This window comes from Kryptolebias marmoratus, linkage group LG17, assembly GCF_001649575.2.
Source record: "Kryptolebias marmoratus isolate JLee-2015 linkage group LG17, ASM164957v2, whole genome shotgun sequence".
Classification (NCBI taxonomy): domain Eukaryota; kingdom Metazoa; phylum Chordata; class Actinopteri; order Cyprinodontiformes; family Rivulidae; genus Kryptolebias; species Kryptolebias marmoratus.
The window spans coordinates 1,699,990-1,721,530 of NC_051446.1; the positions used below are offsets into that span (position 1 = coordinate 1,699,990).

General features: G+C 38.9%; 1 protein-coding gene across 2 annotated transcripts in view; it reads left to right on the plus strand.

Moving 5' to 3' along the window:
- The window catches only part of LOC108250582 (metabotropic glutamate receptor 8-like), a 297,339-nt gene extending 287,764 nt beyond the window's left edge, over window positions 1–9,575 (plus strand). The window contains exons 11-13 of one of the 2 annotated variants that reach the window (XR_005234323.1): window positions 7,830–7,982; window positions 9,148–9,362; window positions 9,434–9,575. Coding sequence is in view for 1 of the 2 variants with exons in the window: in XM_037980851.1 (XP_037836779.1) it covers window positions 7,830–7,879 (50 nt within the window). In the remaining variant the exon portion in view is untranslated. Of the gene's footprint in view, window positions 1–7,829; window positions 8,463–9,147; window positions 9,363–9,433 lie in introns of those variants that run through there. The other variant, XM_037980851.1, reaches the window with a different exon arrangement.
- The last annotated feature ends 11,966 nt before the right edge of the window (window positions 9,576–21,541 follow it).

A 21,541-nucleotide genomic window follows, 5' to 3' on the forward strand; every position in this document is an offset into this window, starting at 1 on the left:
TTGAATTGAGAAAGCTCCTCGGATCAACTACAAAATAGAAGACAAGTTGCTTTTGTTTTTAACCCTTTTATTTGGATTTACCATGTCCTGAATGACTGAGAATCTACACCAGCGTTGTGCACAAAACTCTCACAGTGAAGTCATGGTAGTTTATTATTGTATTGGAAACATATCAGGGTCCTAATGTGGAGCATGGTGGCAGTATATCCATGATATGTGGCCCTGCACACTGGCATGACTTGGTTGTTTACAATTTGTTGCAGTTCTTGCCACTCTGACCTCATGACTAGGCTAGAACCCCATCACAACACTTGTGGTGTTAGCATTGTTTTGGCTCCTGTAAAGGTGATCTCCTAGCTTGTAGCTTTATCCTGTCATAGTCTAAAAGATTTGTGCTAGTCCAGGGCCCAAGCCATGGTGGGATCATGGGAGTACAGAATATGGGATAGTATATCTGTGAGAACATGCTGCTGATCTACAGAGTGTGGTGAGGACACAGGAGACATCATTGATATTTGGTGTGCACTAGGAGAGTAGCAGTGAACTAATTGCTTTCACACTGAAGGAGGTTTTCCAAATTTGCTGCAATCCATCCACTTTCTACAACATTTTGTGAAGAGCATGAAGAGTTCAGTGTGGTTGTTATTTAGTGTAAAGAGGGCCTCATAATAACAACGTAACAAGACTTGTTGTTTAACTAAAACTGATTAAAACTGGTATTTTATTACTTGCATAGTGAGAGTAGTATGGGAGAAAGGCTTGGCTGATACAAAGCATTATAAAGAAATAATGAGGCGATTGGATTCCTTCTCTTTTCTGACTATCGATAATGATTACACCATGCACTATATTTTGATAAATTCAAAAAAGTTAAAAAACAAAAACAACTGGACTTCTATTCTGTAGTTGAAGACGTTTCGCTTCTCATCAGAGGAGCTTTCTCAATTCAGAAATAGAGAGTGTGGAGTTGAGCTTTTAAAGTTGAGATGTGATGTAAGCTGGATTGCTTGCAAATAGTTCTCACTCTCCTAACAATGGAGGCTCGTTAGGGTCATTGTTTGTCTGACTCAATGACCATGGCCTGGGTGACTGAGAATCTACACCAGCATATATTTTGATATCCACCTGTGCTCAAATCTTACCCACATTGATACACTTCGTGCCAACTTTGGCAGCCCACACCTATGATTTAATCTGCTGGAATACACATTTGGAAAAATCAAAAGTGAACTACTGCTGTATGAATGCCTGTGGATGGGTAAATGAGGGCAGATTGTGTTGTAAAGCGCTTTGATTAGCCTGGTTGGCTAGAAAGGCGCTATAGAAGTACAGTCTATTTACCATTACATTAAATGTAGAATGTCACCTCACTGGCAAGAAAGAAGCTGGAGTTTGTGTGTGAAGTTAAGCAATACCAACTAGATTTAGTTGGGGTCACCTTTATGCACAGCTTGGGCTCTGTTACCCAACTGCTGGAGAGGGGCTGGACTCTTTCCTACTGTAGAGTTGCCCAGGAAGAGAGGCATTGGGCACATGCGTGGATACCCATAAACCCCTGGCTGAGTGCCTTGGGGTTGGAGTTCTCCCCTCTGAATGAGAGGGTTGCCTCTTTGTGGCTTTGAGCTGAAAGAGGGGAGGTTCTGACTGTTGTTTGCACTTATGCACTAAGCAGTAGTTCAGATTAACCAACCTTCTTGGAGTCTCTGGATGATGTCCTGGAAGAAGTGCCATCAGGGGATTCTGTTGCTCTCCTGTGAACATCAATGTAATTCTGCTGTTTTTTTTGTAAAATACGTCAGTTTTTATATACGTATTTTTGCCACCTGCACCGCATTGATCACCACCGGCTTGGTGATCAATGACACAGTCGCACAGTCTCCGCCCCTGCCCGAAGGCCCCACGCGGTGTCGCGTTACATGATCATGCACCTCCTGTAGGGGAAAAGGGTATATTTTATTATGAGATGGGGACGTTTGATATATTAATAATTCATAAATTGTAATCTAAAGGGGCACCACCCTCTAAACGAGGGAAATATTACTAAATCTATAATTTTAGTTATCAGTCTCAACATTTAATTACCCTAAGTCATGAGTTCTTCACTTCTGATTAAAATCATAATCATATCAAAACACACTGAATTAAGTTTTTGCACTATTTATGTGACTTTTATTGAATAAACAAATATAACACAGGTTGTGAAAAAAATGCACGTTTGAATATGGTAATAAGATACTGATTTAAGAGTTGTTATTGCATGAAGGTTAAACAGTAAGTCTATTTCAATCGGGGGGGGGGGCAAGTTTCAGTTGTGCTGTCAAAACTTGGCACAATTTGTGGAAACAACAGAAGCGCTATGGACAACGTTGACCCTGTGTTGTTGCTGTTCTTTGAACTTATGGGAATTCTCCAGAGATTTCAGGAAGAGAGGCGCAGTGGAAGAAATGCTCTGGATGCTGCGATTGTTGCGTGGAGTAGGACAGCTGTTATCCGCCGGAGATTTCAGGCTTTACAGCGCCTTCAGCTGGGGGACAGACAGCATAAATGTTGCAGGGTAAGCTGACGCTGTTGTTTATATTCCTACCTTCACTCTTTATGCTTGCATCTGGCCACACCCACAACCAATGAGTGAACAGGAGCTAAGCTTGCGTCACCAACGAAAGCAGGGCCAGCCCGGCTGGCTCTAATCCGAAGCAGGGACCAAAAAAGCAGAAAAAATGCCGGTGGAAACGTGCGCAAAGCAAGCCAAGTAGAGTGGAGCTGGGACCTTTAGAGCCTGGTGGAAAAGGGGCATAAGGCCAGCTCAGAGCACCGTCAAAAACCAACCAGCAAACGGTTCAGAGAGTTTATCCTACCAAGAGAAGGATCCATCTGGCCGCTGTCTCTTGGTACCAGTTGGGAACATTTTTAGCCCACGGCGGGAGGAAGTTGACCGGGAGATGTCGTCTCCAGGACACTTTCCGTCAGCGGGAGCTGAGTTGAACCTTCAGCCAGTTGCGGTGGTTCAAACAGTCAGCAGGTCATCTTTGGAAGGCAGGTGAACGACTCTGGGATGGCTGTTCAAAGCTGGTTTGATGGTTAGGCTGGGGTGAAGAGTTGATCTCGGGAAGGCGACACAGTGGAATTTGATAAAAACTCGGACTGTTACTTGTTTAACTGGCTTACTAAGATAACTTCAATGTCGACCACCAAAATAAACTGAAAAACTTCTTAACAAAAAAATTTGCTTCAAAACAAAAAATGTGATGAAGTCAGCAACGCGGAAAAACAAGAGGAATAAAAATTAAACATAGACGGGACGAGGGAAACGAACAAAAACTAAACAGAATCGGACAGGAAGAAGGAGGACGGAGAGCAAGGACAGACAGGGGGCCAGAAAGTAGTTGCGCTAGACTTTTAAAACAAAGCCGGAAGTTGGGCTTTGCATGCTAATTTCTAAGTTCTCAAAAGAAGGCGGGAGTTTCTGTCGTCATTTAGCCAATGAGCAGTACTCTCCTCGGAGGGGGAGATTTTGACACTTAGGCACAAAGGAAAAAGGAGAAAACTAAACTTGATTAGATCTTTGCATTCCTTTTCTGCCTCAAAATTAAATTTAACGAGAACAAAGGGGAAGCATTTTCGATCAGTGATTAAATGAAGTTTTCTCACATGAAGTTGATCCTTTAGAACTCAATGAAACATGGTTATTAGCACTGTAAAACACATATATTGATACACTTGGAACCTCATGGGAGGTACTGAATGGGTTTTACTTACACATGTACCATATTACGGTCAAATAACATTAATAATATTTTCATATGACATCTGATATGCAAATGAATGAAAGCAGAACAGAAAATATATAGACAAAATGTCATGGATTGGTGAAGGCAAAAGACCAAAACGGCAGCTGAGAAGCTTTAAAGGCTTTAATGGCAAGGCACTGGTGCAAAAATCCAGAAAAAACATGAAAACTCTCAGGAAGAGCAACCCAGGAAACCAAACAGAGAAAGCGACAACTGTGACTGAAGGAAAGGTGCTTAAATAATCAGGGAGTGATTAGTGGAATCTAACTCAGGTGTGGAAAGGGGAGCAGGGCAGCAGGAGCCAGGGAAACCAAAAAACCCAAAACAGACACCAAAAAGTGCAGACTATGACACAAAACAAACATTAAAAATGAAAGTGTGACTCTTGTAATTTTGAAAATAAGAACCTGTGGTTGTTCTTGTAGCTAGAAAAGAGAAAAACAATGTTAGCACAAATATCACATTTTACATTAAGGTTGCAGTCCATAAACTTATTTTGAACAGATTAGAAAGTTCACATTTGATAATATAGTCCAAATTTATAATAAGCAGAGATCCAGGGTGCTGTGTTACTTGATGTTAACCAGACCACTTTTGTGGGTTGGTTCTCAGGGTGTAAATTTCTTCCAAAGTAGTACGATTGACACTTTGATTTCATCTTTGGAGCCGAGAGGTCTGAGAAATCCTTAGGTTGGTATCACACCGTGATTGTTTATGTATTCTTTTAATCTGCTGGAAAGGGGTCTGCTTTCTCTTCTCTTGATAAGATCAGAGAGCCATCTGGGTTTCTTTTTCCTAAAACAACGATGAGTTAATTTAGGTGAAATCCTCCCCCTTTGCATAGAGCTGTTGATGCAAACAGAGTCTGGGAAGGCATAATCTGTGGATTGGGAGTTATCTGGTGTTTCCGTACTGCCTAAATCTGACGTATGACCCTACACTCCCAAGTTTTGTAACTTCACGCGCCGTGCTCCATTCAAAATGGACAATTTTGGTGCGCTAGCAGAGATGGTTCGCCTGTATCAGCATTTATATGATCCGTCTATGAGAGATCACAAAGATAATCAAATGGTTCAAAACTCATGGAAGGAGATTACTGCTGCAGCCGATAAAGAGGAGTGTTTACCATAGAAGGAAGAAATATTTGTCCTATGATGGGCGAATCACAACTAAAGCAAATAAATTAATGAAAGTCAAACTGAATGCTTTTAAACATCCTCTCTGTATCACAGCCAGAAACACAACAGCTATTCCTCCTGAATACGTGCAGCCATATTTGATGTGACAACCATCTGCTCTCTTTTTTATCGTATTTCCACTGGTTATGTAGCGTACTGCCACCTGTCTTTTCGGAGAATACTGCACCGATGTAAGCGCAAAGTATAAATGCCTATATCGTGTGCTCAGGTCTGTGCACAGATCCCTGCGGGACTCTAATGAGCCCTTACGCCGAGCCACTTTCAGATACTGCTGGAGTTAGTACGTCATTGGAGCCACAGCAATGAACATCGAACAAGCGGGTTTAACCAAAAATGGTTAGTTGAGCCAAAATTCAGTGGGTGGCTTAACAAGACCGAATATGGTAAGCATGTTTTGTACTTGCTGAAAATATTAATATGATGCGTGCTAATTTATCCTTGTTTAAAGGTAAAATGATGCTGTTAAATTCAGCATTAAATATGCTTTGTTTTGTTGTTATATGTAGTGATCCAACATGCAGCCTGTGCCACAAAAAGCACAGTACAGTATAGCATCTGTTTATTTTTCAGGGTTCTCTGTTGCTATTCATTGGCCTTGACATGAGACTTGTGTTGGTGCTTTGTTTGCACTTTTACATTTATGATAATTTAATTTATTCGTAAATGTGACTTAAAATAGGATTCAAACTAGGTGCAATCATTAGTATTTATTTTGATTGTATGAACACTGTGAGGCTCTCATGGTTGAAATGTCTCTTCAATATCTCATAAAGGATTGGGACAAAATATTTGCAGTGGCATGACCAGGGTGGTGGTTCTTAGCCTTCTTGACAAAGTGTACTCCAGTGTTGGAAGGGAAGCTCCGAGTAATTAATGGACCTCATATTCAGGAGTTTGTGGCTTGTGCTTGGGTTTTGAAACGGTGGATCATATCTTTACTCTTGTGGAGTTTCTAAGGGGGTCATGAGAGTTTGACTTTTCAGTCTACGTGGGCTTTGCAGATCTGGAGAAGGCTTATTGGCATGTTACTGTGAAGGGTGCTGCAGGAGTATAGGGTGATGTGGTTGACAAACTGTGTCCCTGTCCTTAACACAAAGTTGAGCTTGTTCTTGGTGCAGGTTGGACTCTGACAAGGCTGTCCCTTGTCACTGATCCTTTTTGTGGCTTTAATGGTCAGGATCTCAAGACATGATCACAGAGAGAATCATGCCAGGCTTGGGAACTTTAGGATCTTGTCTCTGCTTTTTTTGTATGTCTTATGAGTGGCTGCTGTCCTCCTGTCTTGTCTGCCACATGTCAGTGATGGACAAAATGTGCAGTATATCCACTGAGTCTAACCTGTGCTTTGGACTGTGTATGGGGGCTCAATCGGAGTCACATGCTGCTGTTAGCACTAATATGGCTAGTGCTGTCAAGCCAGATAGTTAACTGTCTACAACTCTACCAGTTATAGAAGGCAAGTGTGCAGCTGACTGAACTGCTAGGCATGAGGGAACATTGAGTTCTACCATACTGCACAGTTTTATGAAGTTGAGGGGTTTACACACATACGCCTGGACAGAGATGAAAACCCCAACTGTCTTGACATTTGTTTATATGTCACAAACAGTTGGTGTAGTAACCTTGCTGTCAGAGACAGTTTATGCAACCCCAACCTTGAGCTCCTATGTGTAACCTTGCAACCACACTACCTCCCTCAGAAATTCGCTAACATATTTGTGCACATAGTTTATATTCCACCAAGAGCGAGAGGCAGCAGCAAACACAGAGAGTCTCTGGTATACAACACCCCTGTCCTCCATCCATTCTCATCCCCAATCCTGCTGAATGAAACAAACACACCACTCTCCATTCTGATAGAGCCCCACAGTTATTAGTCAAGTGCCAAAAAAATCTACAGGAAGAAGAAGTAAGAGGCGCAAAACTTGAAGGAAGTTCAGCAGTAACAAAAACACAATCAAGCAAAGCAAAACAAACAAACAAAAAACAGCGAGTGAGCATGGGAGTGAGTAATGAGATTTGTGATATTTACCATGTTTGGATAGCCTAGCACTTCACTTCAGTCAGAATCAGGTAAGTAAAACAACAAAATATATCCTACACCAACATTGAGGCAGCTAACAAGTTATACTCAATGTAAAATGGTGGGTCAACTCAAATGCAAATATCCAGCTAAAGTTAGCCCATGTATTTTTTTATAGACAAATGACCTGAAATTGCTAACATTAGCAAACCCTAAATCAGCCACACATTCTTCTTAAAACATTAACTCAGTTGGAGGTCAACCCATTTCTCATTGTGTAATATCACCTTTTCTTGTCAACAGGTAAAATTTAACTTTGTGTACTCAAATACTGCATTAAGTAATATTGAAGCCCCCTCAAGACTGTGTCAGATCACCATTTTTATTTACATTATAAACTAATGACTGTGTCAGCTCTCAGCTGGGCCAATATGTGGTGAAACTTTTAGATGACACTGTAATACTTAGTTTGCTTAAAACCAATTCCAATTTAAGCACCCACATATTTGGGGTTGATGAGTTTATGAACTACAGATTAACAGAGAAATAAACAGTGGAGATGATGTTGGACCCTAGGTCAGCTGGAGACCACACCCCTGAGACTATACATGGACATAACCATCAAGCAGGTGAAGTCATACAGATATTTAGGGGTGTATATTGATGATGACATGTGCTGGCACTCACAAGTGTCAAGTATTTGTGCCCAAATCCACCAGCACCTGCAGTTTCTATGCCAACTCAATGTTTGGAGTCTGTAAAAATAATAGTGTAAACATCTCATCAGTGTTTTGTTTTTGTTTTTTATTCTTTCTCTAGTGCCACCAACAAAAACCACATATGTCAGCTACACTAACCATGCCATGTGAGGAAACGCCTTCAGCAGGAGGATGTCTATGGACATTTAACAAGCACTCTGGTGTCAGTCCTAGAAGAGATAAGAAAGGCTGACACAGAAAATATATTCTCTGGGTAAGGAGATCAGGGAGTAAAAACATTTGACAAACTGAACCATCGCAGGTGTTTTTTTGTTTAGTTTTTTCTGATTACAGAAAGCAGGAAGTGACACTGAATGGCTCAAAAACTGTGGTCACTATTAAAAACCATCCACTGACCCATAAACAAGGAAACAGGTGGTAACTTGAAAATCAAATTAAAAAAATAAATAATTTTAATCTAAATAGGAATTTCAATAAAGAAATAAAAAAAACATTGTGAGGACCAATTGTGTCTGTTGTTACTCTAATTGTATACTTTGTTTTGTTTTTAAAGAACAAACTTGATTGTGATTGTGGAAGTTTCTGATACTTGTCTCATGTCATGTTTCCTGACCTACATTATGAGATGAGTCTGGCTGTTTTAGCTAACTGACCAGTAGCTTTTGGTTGTGATACATATAAATACCATGACTAAGTTGAAGCATGCCCCTTTTATACAAATGATCTATTTATAATAAAGGAATGTTTCACAAATCTGTCTTCAATGGGTCTGTCTGAAGAGTGCAATCATTGGAACAGAAAAAATATTGTAGTTGTTTATATGTTATTATGGGCTTTATGATCTTTTTTAAAGTTTTAAATCTTTTACTTTCTTTAATTTTTTTTTGTCAATTCAGTTTTATTTATATAGCACCAAGTCACAAAAAAACCCACAGCTTTGTTACACTGAAAATGCCAAACTAAGTGAAGTAAAGTGAAATTTATTTATATAGCACTTTTCAGGAGCAAGGCGAGCCAAAGTGCTTTACAACAGAAACATCAACATAATCAAATACAAAGGTACAGAAAACATCATAATCAAATATAGATCAATCATGTATAATCTAAATGAAATATAGGATAATTTAAATGAAATCATGAAACTAAACATTGTCAGAAGATAGGTTCTGTTCTGGGGTTGTTCCAGGTTTTCTCCTCCAGAGGGCGTGCTGGATGGGCTGTGGAGGCAGGTGATCAGATGCAGGTGCACTGATGCTACACCTGCAGATTATCAGCCTCGTTACTAGGCGTGTATATAATGAGCAGGATGCCAGTCTCTCACCACTGGAGTGTTAACCTACATAGTAACCCTCAGACCTCCTGAACTAAGAATCCCCTGGTGTTTTTTTTTTTTGCAGTTAACCTGTTGTTTTCCTCAGGTGACTTCTCTGTGTATTCTTGCCTGTGGAAACTGAAGCTTGGAGTTTACCGGACGTTCCTTCCTGGATTCTCTGTGAGACTGGAATCGTTCCTCCGTGCATGACCTGCCAGCCCCGCATCACCCGTTTTCTGTTACCTGCCACCTGGAAAGAACCTAATCTGTCTGCCCTGGACCTGTCCACCTCTCCCTGGCGGATTCACCTTTTCACTGGAAGTAAGTCGGCTGCCTGCTGCGTGCAAGTTCTTTCTGAGCTTCCCACTCTAACATCTCCCCTGTGTTTTCAGTGACCTGAGTTCCCGAGTCGCTCCCGTTCATTCCCTGGACTTACATCACCATCATCATAACAATAAACTATTCTAAACTGAGTCCTGTGTCTCCTGAGAGTTCTCTCTGTATGTGGGTTGGAAGCCTAACTAAAACCATGACAAACGTATCTAAACATGAGCTAAAACAGTCAAAATAGTAGCTAAAATAATCTAAATAAAATCATGATGAAGTTAAAGCTGAACTAAACAACAACCAGGCTAAGACAGTCAAAATATGAACTGAGATAAACTAAATGTACAGGAAGGCTAAATAAACTAACATAAACTGAAACATGATAATGCTAAGCTAAGGGTACAATGTGACTAAAGTACCAACTAAGCCTGAAAAATCTGACTTTGTAGTACAGACCTCTGCTCGATTCCTGGTGTTTATTTTGTAGATTTTACCCAACAAATTGTTTTGTCAGTTTGTGTATACAACCCTGGACTTTACCTGCCTGTCTACTGTTTGCCTCTCTGCAATCTTGGGTCCACTTTATTTTCACAAGCATATCAATAATTTTAAAAAGGCAGTTTTATTCAAATTTGGGTTGCTTGATTAGAGTAAAATAACATGACAATTTAATTAGTCTAAAAACACAAGTAGGCTAGATTGTACTTTTTCTGTATTTAATACAAGTAGCAGGGACAGCTGGTATCAGTGGGCTAGTGGGGCTAAGCCCTCCCTGGTGTTTACAATATAAATGTTAAAATAACTAATAAACATAAATCAAAAATATTGTATCACTTTTTGTGAAATTTACAACAAAACTGGTGCCAAACAGTCCCGAGAAAATCCCCACGTTTTTCCAAGGGGCTAACTTTTTTGAGCCCCGTTCAGCCCCTTGTCTTGCCTGGTACAGAATGATTGACAGCTGTCTTGTCCCGCCCCCTCGGTTTGCTGCTCATTTGGGCTAATTTAGTTCAGCCCAGGGTCAGCCCAAGGCCTCAGGCTTTAGCCAATGAGGGTGGACGTACAATAATGTACCTCGAGCACGAGTGTACTTGGGCGTGGTGAGGTGGTTATTAACATTTTTGAATCCCAGAAAAGTTGTCAGAGTGAGCTTCTTTTTAAATAAGGTAGGATTTATTTAAAAAAAGAAGCACTTTCCAATATTGCATGTCTTGTTTGATTTTACCTTATCAGTGTGATTAGTAATTGTGTCAAGGAGTGTGGTGCAGTGTTGTGCAAAGTTGTTTGACTGTGAAAAATCATCTGAAATGATTATAGCTGAAACTCTTAATGAAGGGAATGAAGTATTGGACAACTGACAGAGGTTCTGTGTAAGCTTGGTTTTTGGTGGTGGTTTGTTTTAAGGTTGTCTTTGTGATGAAAAAGAACATAATGTCAATTTATAGCAGGTTTTCTTTATTTCAAATTGGATGCTTCTGTTGTTGAAATCCAAACTGCAGCATTTTATTATATATCTGTTAGCCCACCCTACAAATATCACAACGATCCACCACTGACAGGCTACATGGGTTGGAGAAGTTTCTACTTTTGGTGCTGCAGCAGAGATGTGTTGTTTCATCAACAAAACCGGCTTGGTAAAGCAGAGGGATCTTTATTCAACTGACAGCAAAGATAAACAAAATGTATTACAGCAAATTTATTACAGGGTTGCAAGGAGATGGTGTTTATGATCATAAGTGTGTATAGTAAGTGCATTGATTTAAAGTGGTACGACTTAGCAGAAGTAAAGTTAACCAGCACCCCATAGCGAATAACAAGAATTGTTAGGAATAAAAAGGAGATAAAGGTGATAAGAGGAACCCAACTGTAGTACTGTAAATAAAGCCTTTAAGACAGGAAATAACAGTGACTCCAACTGCTCTGGATTTGACCTTTACCATCATTCAAACCTTAGTGTAGCAGGAAAGTGAGCACAGTATGTGCCTCATTATGGACCTTTTAAAAAAAGACAGTCGATGTGATCAATATGTGCTGTGCAACAGGAGAGGTCAGATCAATATGAGCTGCCAGAGAAGACTCCTCATGCATATAATGAATATTTTTGCAAGTCTTGGCATAAAAGAAGACAAGAACAAGTAGAGGCTGAGTGATGATTTCTCGTGGTGTGCTGCTTTTATTTCCCTGGATGCCTCTCTTATTTTTTGCATTTAAGGCAAACTGGTAAAATGAACCTTCATGTCTTTGCTACAGAAAAGACCAAAGCTGAAACAGCTTGAACAAATTTCTAAACATGTTTGTTGTTCTTAGGATTAAATGTTTATTAATCATCTCTCATATTTGCCTTTTCTGCTTTGTGATTTGAACAATCTGAGGTAGACAGCAACTTTTCTTCACTGACCACAAAAAATTTAAATTGTTCCTATTTATACCAAGGTAAGATGGCATCCTGGGTTTCAGTGTAGCAGATATGAGCTAAAGATTAATGCCACAATTTGTTTTGGAGTTGGAACCCTCAATTGTAAAGACTAGCTTTCTAAAAGACACATATTTTAAACTTAAAATAATGGATCTGTTCCATGCTTAACTAGCAAATTCAAGGCAGTCATAAAAATGATAATGCATCGTAATGCTCAGGCGTTCCTTCAAAACTCTCCGGTCTGTCCTGGACTCTCTTCTTAGAAATACATGGCTAGAAAATGTCCAAAGAGAGGAGTCCAGGAGGCATCATAATTAGATGTCCAAACCATGTCAAATGACTACTTTTGATGTGGAGGAGTAGTATCTCTACTCTGAGCTTCCTTCAGATGATGGAGCTCCTTCCCTTATCTCTAAGGCTGAGTCTGGCCATCCTACAAAAGAAGCTTATTTCAGCTGCTTGGATCCAGGATCCTGTTTTATCTATTTTAACACCCACCCCCCACCCCCCCACCCCCATGACAAGAACCAAACCAAACCAAACTTTGCTGCTTAGCTGACCAGACTGCTACCTCTATTAGTAGAATTAGGTATTCAACCCAGTGATGATGAAGCTATTCACCTTTGCTGCCCAATTTTTTTCTGAAAAGACATTTATTAGGGTATAATTTATGTTTTCCTCATTTCAGATGAAGTATTAGCTGATGGGTATTGATATTATTACCCCCAAGCAGCATATTAAGTGCAGGACAATGTTCTATATCTGTCTGGCAGTGTGTTTTCATACTGATGCCTGACTTAAACACACTCTGGTCTTCACAATAAAGAGAAAGTGTGGCCATACTGAAGTGGATTTCTGTGTAAATGTTATATTATCATCACAAATGGTAGTCATTTTCACAAATGGGATCAGGTTTTCACAAGTTAGAAAGAAGGTTTCATATACCAGTAAAGTTTTACCTATTAAATGGCCAGTAGCCCTCACTCCAATCATTGAACTGTTTTGAGAAACTGATGCTGGCCCACATTCAGAGGTACTGTCTGTGACTGGCTTATAAACGTTCTGGCTGGTAGGCCCCAGTCAATAAGGATTGGTAACAAAACTTCAGCCAGCATCATCACAAACACCAGAACCACAGGGATGTGTTCTCAGCCCCATCCTCTACACCTTGTTCACCCACAACTGTGCTGCCTCCCACAAGGATAATGTCATCCTGAAATTTGCGGACGATACCACAATGAAAGTACACATCACTGGGAGGAGTGAAGCACCCTACAGGAGGGAGGTATTCCACTTGGTGTCATGGTGTGCATAACAATCACAACAACATGAACAAGATAAAAGGAGTTAATAGTGTGCATGATGAAAGAAAGGAGACCTGATCAACCACTGTTCATCCAAGAGCTTGAGGTGGGGAGGGTGAGCAGCTTGAAATACCTGGGTGTCCACATCAGTTGGACCTCACCTGGACTTGGAACACCACACAGCTGGTTAAGAGGGCTCAACAGCGGCTGTACTTTCTGAGGAGACTCAGGAGGTTTGGTATGTCACCTAAGCTCCTCATCAACTTCTACAGCTGCATGGTTTTTGATCATCTTAACCAAATGAATCACTGTTTGGTATTTCAGCACAACTGCGATGGACCAGAGGAGGGCTGCCTCCATCCTTAAGGACCCCCACCAACAGCAGGGCAGTTCACACTTCTATGCTAGGCTCATGCATTTGGTTTTATTTTGTATTACTTTAATTTTCTTACATAGATTTTGCAGATCTTACATTTTGTTTGTACTTTTTCCTTTATTTTGTTTTACTATTATTTCATTTTATTATAATTTAATTGATTTGTTAATATTTCTGAACAGTTGACTGTAATCAACTAAACTGTCTGGCATGCATTGTGGACAGAAAAAGAAATGTTAAAAAAATTCATTGCTCATGGAAACATGTTTCCAGCTGACAATAAACAATTTAAACAATTTGAATCTTGAATAAAAATCTGCTCAGTGATGTAGATTAAAGTCTTCTGAACAGCAAAAACATTCAGATGCTTTAAAAACATTTTATTACTGAAAACATCATCATTGCCCTCCACCAAAAGGTGGCTAAGGTTCTGTCTACCAAAATATCTCATGGACCACAAGATGACCTTTATGAAACTTGCAAGAAGAAATCATTGTGTCTGAGCACTGCTTGAGCCAGTATATGTTAGGATCTGGGTTTTGTATTTAGTTTGTCTTCATGTTACAGTTTGAGTTTATTGTTTATTTAATTCAGTTATCTTGTTCCTTGTGTCTTTGTTCCCTGTGCCACCTCGTTACCCTCCGTGTTTAAAACCTGGTCACGTTCTCTACCTCTCTGCTGGTTCAGTGTCGTATCCTTGCCTCCCNACTTACCTCGTTACCCTTTGTGTTTAAAACCCGGTCACGTTCCCTACCTCTCTGCTGGTTCATTGTTGTATTCTTGCCTCCCTGATGTGTTGTCCTTCTGGTTGTTCGTGCCTTGTTGCCCCCATGCTCTGTTTGGGTTTCGTCTCGTCTCAGGTCTGTTTATGAGTGTTTAAGTTGGTTAGTGTTTTTGTATTTAGTTTATGTTTTGCTGCCCCGTTTGTTTCCTAAACAAATTAGTTTACTTTTTCAATATGAGTTTTTAGACCTGGACATTTAGGGTGTAGCCTTGTAGCCTTGGATGCAAGCCTCTGCAACTCCCAAAATTGTGAGTAAAGCTCCCAAAATTGTTTTGAGTGTCGGGTTGGAGTGAAATGAACCCAGAATGCAGATTCATTTTGAATCAACTAAAGTAAAAAAAATTTAAAAAGAAAACAGAAAACCAAAGGGCTGACATAGCAGCAAAACCAAAAAGAAAAAACGTACAAAATCCAATTGCTGAGAACACGAGGCAGGAGGAAAACCGGACCGTGCATGACAGCAAAAACGAACCAGTGAGTAAGTGGAAGACATGGACAAGTTTTAAAGGTAGATGATGATTTGGGAAGTAGGTGCAGGTGAGTAATTACTAACTGGGAGCAAGTGTAGATAGATGTGGCAGACAAACTAGTAATTGGCATACACAAAGAGTACAGGGGGCAGACCTACACAAGAGGGGAAGGACAAAACACAGATCACAAGAACCAAAATAAAACTAAAGAAACACAAGAGAAAATAAAACCCAATACACAAGAATTTAATATTAAACAAAACACAAAATTAACCAGAATGAAAACAGAGCTACAGAAAACACAAAAAAACAATAAACCTAAATCCAAATAGAAACTCAAAGAAAACCCAAATCCTGACATTGAGACATTTTAGAAATTCCCTTGTAAATGATGTTTGTCAACTAGTTGCCAACAGTTGCAGCCCAGGGAGATTTACTTTAACCCTCCTGGTATGTTCGTTTCTGAGGAACAGGAATGATATCCCTGGGTCAATTTGACCCGGGAAATGTTTAATCATGCAGTAGTGGCAGAAACCAAACAGAATCCCCAGAAACATTTTTGTATCTGATTATTAACTCCATTACTAACCATTACAATCAATATTTAGTGAAATGACGTTCTTCAACTCAAAAGGTAAAGATCAATGAGGATAATTCACTTGTTTTTCTTAAAAAAAATGGATGTTGAATTTGTTTATGTTCACAGGAAAAATCTACACAGTAAAAAAACAATATTTATACTTGAAATTGATTTTTTAGAATTTTTTTTTTTACATTTAGATTTTTTTTGCTTTTTAAGGAAGGAAGTTCATAAATGAACTGGAGACACCTATTCTGTTCGGGGTCAAATTGACCTGTTGATTTAAAATCAAGAAAAATAAGTCATGAGGACTTGTGTTGAAAATAAACTTTTTTCAATCAATGTTTTTGAACCATAAATTAACAAAATAACAACTAAATAAGAGATTAGCAACATGAACACAGTGCATGTGTGTCTGTGAGTTTTCACAGTCTACAAGTGATAGGTCATCATGTGATAGCAAACACGATGCATTGTTTAAAATACCCAAAAATGAATAGGTGGAAAAGAACAAGAAGCATTGTGTTTTTTCATCTACACAGCATATGAGTGACATGTCATCACATTGTGTTTTGTGCAAATTAATTTAGCAAATTTCACACACATCGTGCTCATCTTGGTGGCTTGTAAACCTGGCACCTCTGAATGTCACTAGCCTTTCATCCACTGTGACATTAGGGCCTGGGTTATAGAACAGCGGAAGTTGCTCAATCCACTTGTCCCACACTGTCCTAATAGCTTTCAGACACATCCTCGTCTGTTTCACTGTCTTGATCGAAGATAAGTTCAGGGCTGTCATATTTTTATTTCTGATGCTCATTTTGTGAAGCTCTGACAGTGACTACATCACATGTCTGCAATGTGTAATGTTTTTAGGTCTCCTTTGCAGAGAATATTTATATTTTTCCCCCCTCCCCTGCTTAGTGTCCACTTAATGTGGGTTTTGTTTACCCACAGGAACAGAAAAGATTCCCGTCAAAAGTCATAACAACACCTGCATTTCCACAGTTTAATAGTGAGGTAAAGAGGATAAGGAGATGGTGTGCATCTCTGCATGTGTCTGTATATGTGTTTGAGGTGAAATATGTCTCACAGTTGCAAAGAAACAAAATGTATAAGACATTTTTTACCCTTTTTACCCCTTCACTTAGACTGCCGGGTCAAATTGACCCGAAAAGCATCTATGTAATGTATTAATGCAGGTGGGGGTTGCAAATACATCAAATGAACAGTTTTCATTTTACATGTCAATTATGCTAATTAAGCAAATCAGAAGAAATTTCGTACAAAAATACTTTGAACTATTTTTTTAAATGTTTGAATTTTAACATAACAGGAGGGTTAAGACACACATTATATGATAAGTGTAACACTCTTGGTGCAACAAATTTTATAAAATAAAATCATAGTTCAAACTTTTTCAGAGTTACAACTTCTTCAAGATTGAAAGCCTGTTGAGGCCAAATAACCAAAACCAAAGTTTTCCAATAACTTGAAAGTGGACTGGATTTTTTGCTTTTTTGTGAAGCAAATCTATAAAAGAAATACAGCAAGTGAAGATTCTAAACTTAACCCTAACACATTTATCATTTGTCTTGAGTTCAACAAGAAAATTCTGACTTTTAGTATGTTTTTGGGTGTTACACTTAAATATTTGCAAAAGATCTGATATAGAGAAAACAGCTGATAAAAGGGTTGTATAATTCAGCAATAATGATAGTTGCCTGTTTTAAAGTAGAAACCTCTGGTACACAACTTTTCAAAGTTGAAATTGTAACTGTGGATAAGTTGAAGTGTGACTGCTCTGAATAAATACTGTTTCACTTTGTCTAACTTTGCTCATCTAGCAATATTGCCAACAGTAGACAAAACCTGTGGACTCACAATGACTGATTATCAAACTAAGGCTTTGTCCACTCAGGAACAGTATTTTAGGAGCCCCTAAATGATATTTCCCAAATTTAGGTTCCCGAGGGAGGAAATTAATGTTACTGTTGCGCTACAACTTTGCTTAAAACATTGGCTTTACCCATTGGAGCAAAATATCTCAGACAGCCCTGAACAGATTTCAGTGAAACTCGCAGATATTAATTGGCTGTACATCTACAACTGATTGAGGTTTGGAGTCAAATCAATTTAACATGGCCACCACAGCTAAACAGCCTTAGCCTGCACAAAAATGGCTCTGCCTCAGTGAACTTTACAAATGGAGCTAAAGTTTGGTGTGGTAGTAGATGGAAGCCATTTACAGCACATATTTCAATCATTAAATTATTTGAGATCAAGTGAGATCTTGCAATATCACATGAGATTGTGCATAATGTTATTTTCAAAGTTTGACCTAAACAGCTATAATGCCATCATTTTTTAACATAAGGTGATCTTCCTCTAAAATGCAAAATCCTTAAAGGTAGTGGGCAATGTGCATTCTTTCAAGGAAAAGGAATGCTAAACCTGTAATTTGAGTTTTGTTTCACTTCCCATTTCACTCAAAAAGCTACCCATGTGAGACATGAATTTATGCTGAAAAATGACAGTTATAACTGTTTTGGTCAAATCTTTAGCTGTTTAGCTGTGGCAGCCATGTAGAATTGTGTCATGTCCAAAAGTTAATCAGTTGTACATCCAGTAATTCATGAGATATTTTATTAACAGTACAGCCACACACACACAGACACAGACACACAGACACAGACAAAAACATTGCCTTATGGCTTGGGTGATACTGAACTTATGGTTACATTTAACTAATGACTAACCATTGAAGTTTTAAATAGGATAAAATGTTTTCTTGTCACAACACATAATGAACTGTGTAAACAGTATGAGAATGTCATCAATCTCAATGAAACACTCTTGCTGTTTTTAAATTAGTGTGGTTCCTTAAACCAAGTAAATACACAATGAATTCTGCTTGAATGCAGAATTAATAGTGAGGGTATAGTCAGTACTTACATGGGATGTCAATGCTGGTCTCTCTGGGTAAGCAGTGCCTGTGAAATAAATGATGTGTGATCCTAGATCACTGTATCACCGTAGACCACCAGGGACAAAATCCACCTCCACACAACAACAAAACAAGTCAGAGTGCAGACATCAACACAAACAGACCCTCTGAAAGCTGTGAATCTATTTGAGAAGGTAAAAATAAACTTTGTTCATATAAAACCCTCAAGTGGTAAACTGACTGTAGTCAACTGATAACAAGTCTTTAAATGTCTCATAAAAAAGGCTAAAATAGAAACCAAAGTTGTACCGATATTAAAAGACCTAAATAAACTTGCAGCTGTTGAATTTGTTCTTTATTCATGGTTAAAGTTGCCCTTTGAAGAGGGCACTATCTGAGTGGAACCTGCTTCTATCAACACTTTTTTAATCTTCTGCTTCACTATAACAGGGGGAGTGTGATGGCATTAATTCTAGTAATGTTCTAGCTTACAGTTTTGAATAGACAGAATGTAAACTGTTTATTTTACTGCAGTTACTTCAGTCCATTTAAACCAGCCCCTTTGTTAGTCTGGTGCTACTTGTGGAAATGTTTCTGAACTGAACTACATGTAACAAGGTAACATGGACATTATTTTGTATCAAGTAGAGAAGGCGAAATAGTAACCAAGAATCCAGAACTGAATAAAAGGTAAGCTTTATCACAAAAATGGATTATAAACAAATCCTAAAAGAATGCTCTCAAACTGCAGGTTTACTTGTGGTTCCTGGAGTTTATAAAAGTAGAATGGGCGGCAGAGTTTTCTGTTATCAGGCTTGTCTCTTGTGGAACCAACGTCCAGTTTCTGTCCGTGAGGCCACTGTCTACTTTTAAGACTTTCCTTTCTGATCAGTCCTATAGTTAGGGTTGGCTTGGGTTTCCTGAACTATCACTTAGTTGTGCTGCTATAGGTTTAGACTACTTGAGGACAAACTGACCACATTTCCTCACTCTGTTGATGTCTTTACTTGTTCTACTGTAATTATTTCTATCATTAACATGATTTTCTTTGTCTTTCTTCCAGTAGAAACTACACCTGGACCAGTCATTCTGTGTTTGTCTGCATCTCTTTCCTGTCCTCTCAAACCCAAGCCGGTCGAAACAGATGGTCCCGAGTCTGGTTCTGCTGAAGGTTTCTTCCTGTTTCTTCCTGGAGTTTTTCCTTTCCACTGTTGCTAATGTGCTGCTCAGGATGGGAGATTGCAACAAAGTGAAGGTTCAAAGCAATCTGCCGGCTTCCTTAGATAATTCTTACTAACTGGCTTTTTATGATGTATGTGAATGTTTTTGTTTAGTGTCCTAAGACAAATTTTGTTGTGACTTGGCGCTATATAAATAAACTGACTTGAAATTGAAATTAAAGGATTAGTAAATTGCAGTCACAAGCAGAGCAGTAGGAAGTGATTTCCACCCTTTGGGTCTCACAGTAGTCTTGACTGATGCACACAGTCCACCAGTGCTGCTGGCATCTTTTTCTTTAGAAGGGAGACAAGAACACCAACAGTAACTAATTCTCCAAGTAGTCATTAGTGTACTCACTCTAGAGGGCAGAGTAAACTATTCGATCTCAAGAATACTGTTACACACACAAAAAAAAAAACAAAACCAAAAAAACAAGCACATGAAGCAACAGACATACAGCCTATCTTGCACAGGTACAGGGGAAAAAATCTACATAAAATCATCAAAACAAAAGGAAAATGAACACTGAAAACTTGGGAATAATTTTCTGAAATTAACATCAAGTAATTACTCTGAATTATCTGAACTGGATTTAAACAGTTTTCTTCACTTAACAACTATTTTAAAGGTAACACTGAAACAAGAAGTAATCCTTTATAATCTGAAGGAAGACTTTTTTATAAGTTGATCTAAAATATAAGAATCTTTTTAAGAGAATGTTTGGAATTAGGATGTATGTTTAGGTTTTATACGCTCAAGAATTTGGACAGTTTAGACTATTTAAATGAATAATAGATTTTGAAATTTAGGTCATAAGAATGTTAGTAATTCTGCCAGATTGTCAGATTAGTTAATGAAGTATAACATCAGAAATGAATATTTCTTAACTTGTATCATCATAAAGTTAATAACTAGGCTGACATTGATTTTCTCATCACCAGACAAGAAGACGGTGCCTTGAGGCCTTTCCATACTATATGAGAAGTCACAAAGTTGTCTCTCATTCATGTGGTTGCGTGATGAAAATTGCGTCATTTTTGTTTGCATAGCAGTTTTGCACACCCCTTCGCGTCACAAGGCCCGGGCTAAACTTTTTTGTACAGAGGTTTGCGCCAAGTAGTGTGTGATTAGTCAGAAGTCAATGTGGACGTGTTTATGCGGAAAAGCCGGTGAGCTTTAATGGAGTCATTTTGCTTCTTCTGTTCCTCTGAGAAGCAGCTGAATAAGATTGTTGTCACCTATCACTGATTTCATATTCTGTACTCTAACACTGTCATTGACAAATTGTAAGATTCAAATCATTTCAGTGCATTCAAGTATAGACTAGAGTAGTAGTAGAGTAGTGTGGTCAACAGGTCTAAGTTTAAGGTTTTTAGAATCTCAATTTTCAGACAGATGTTCCTAAAAATATAAATAAAAACCTCCTTTAACATTCTGGACTCTGATACTATTACTAAACAGAAGTGAAATGATTGGTAAGACCTGTTGCATATATGGTCCTAAATATATTTACTTTAGAGTACTATTTAGAGAGGAACAACATAGAAAATGACTGAAGACTTGTTGCATTGCTCTTAACATAATAAAATCCAGAAACTGAAAAAGTGCTTCTTTTCTGGCTTTTCATTCATTTAGAAGTTTGTTGGTTTGGCTTTAAAGTTCAAAAGGTCAAGTCAAGCCAAATTTAGAACAACTGCTATTTCAACCTGGAGAGACTCACGACAAAGAGAAGCTGCAATTAAATGGTTTTATTTGACATGAATGACATAAGATATTTGGCGCTCGGACCTCGGCGGAAGACGCGAGTGTCGACAATAGCAATGCGCTTCGAGGAGAAGCTCAGGTTGAGCATTAGAGGCGTCTTCCCCCGAAAAGAGGGGGTTCCCCCCCAAAAGTGGGGGTTCCCCCCAAAAGTGGGTGCCGAGGCCGAGATCTGAGAGACTGATGAATGATTCGCGAGAATGAATGAGAGAGCGATATAGCTTAAGGCTGAAATATCGAGACATAATGAGCCGGTAGATGAAGGCCGGCACTAAGGGAAGCTATCGGATGCTGGTAGATGTAGGCCAGCTACT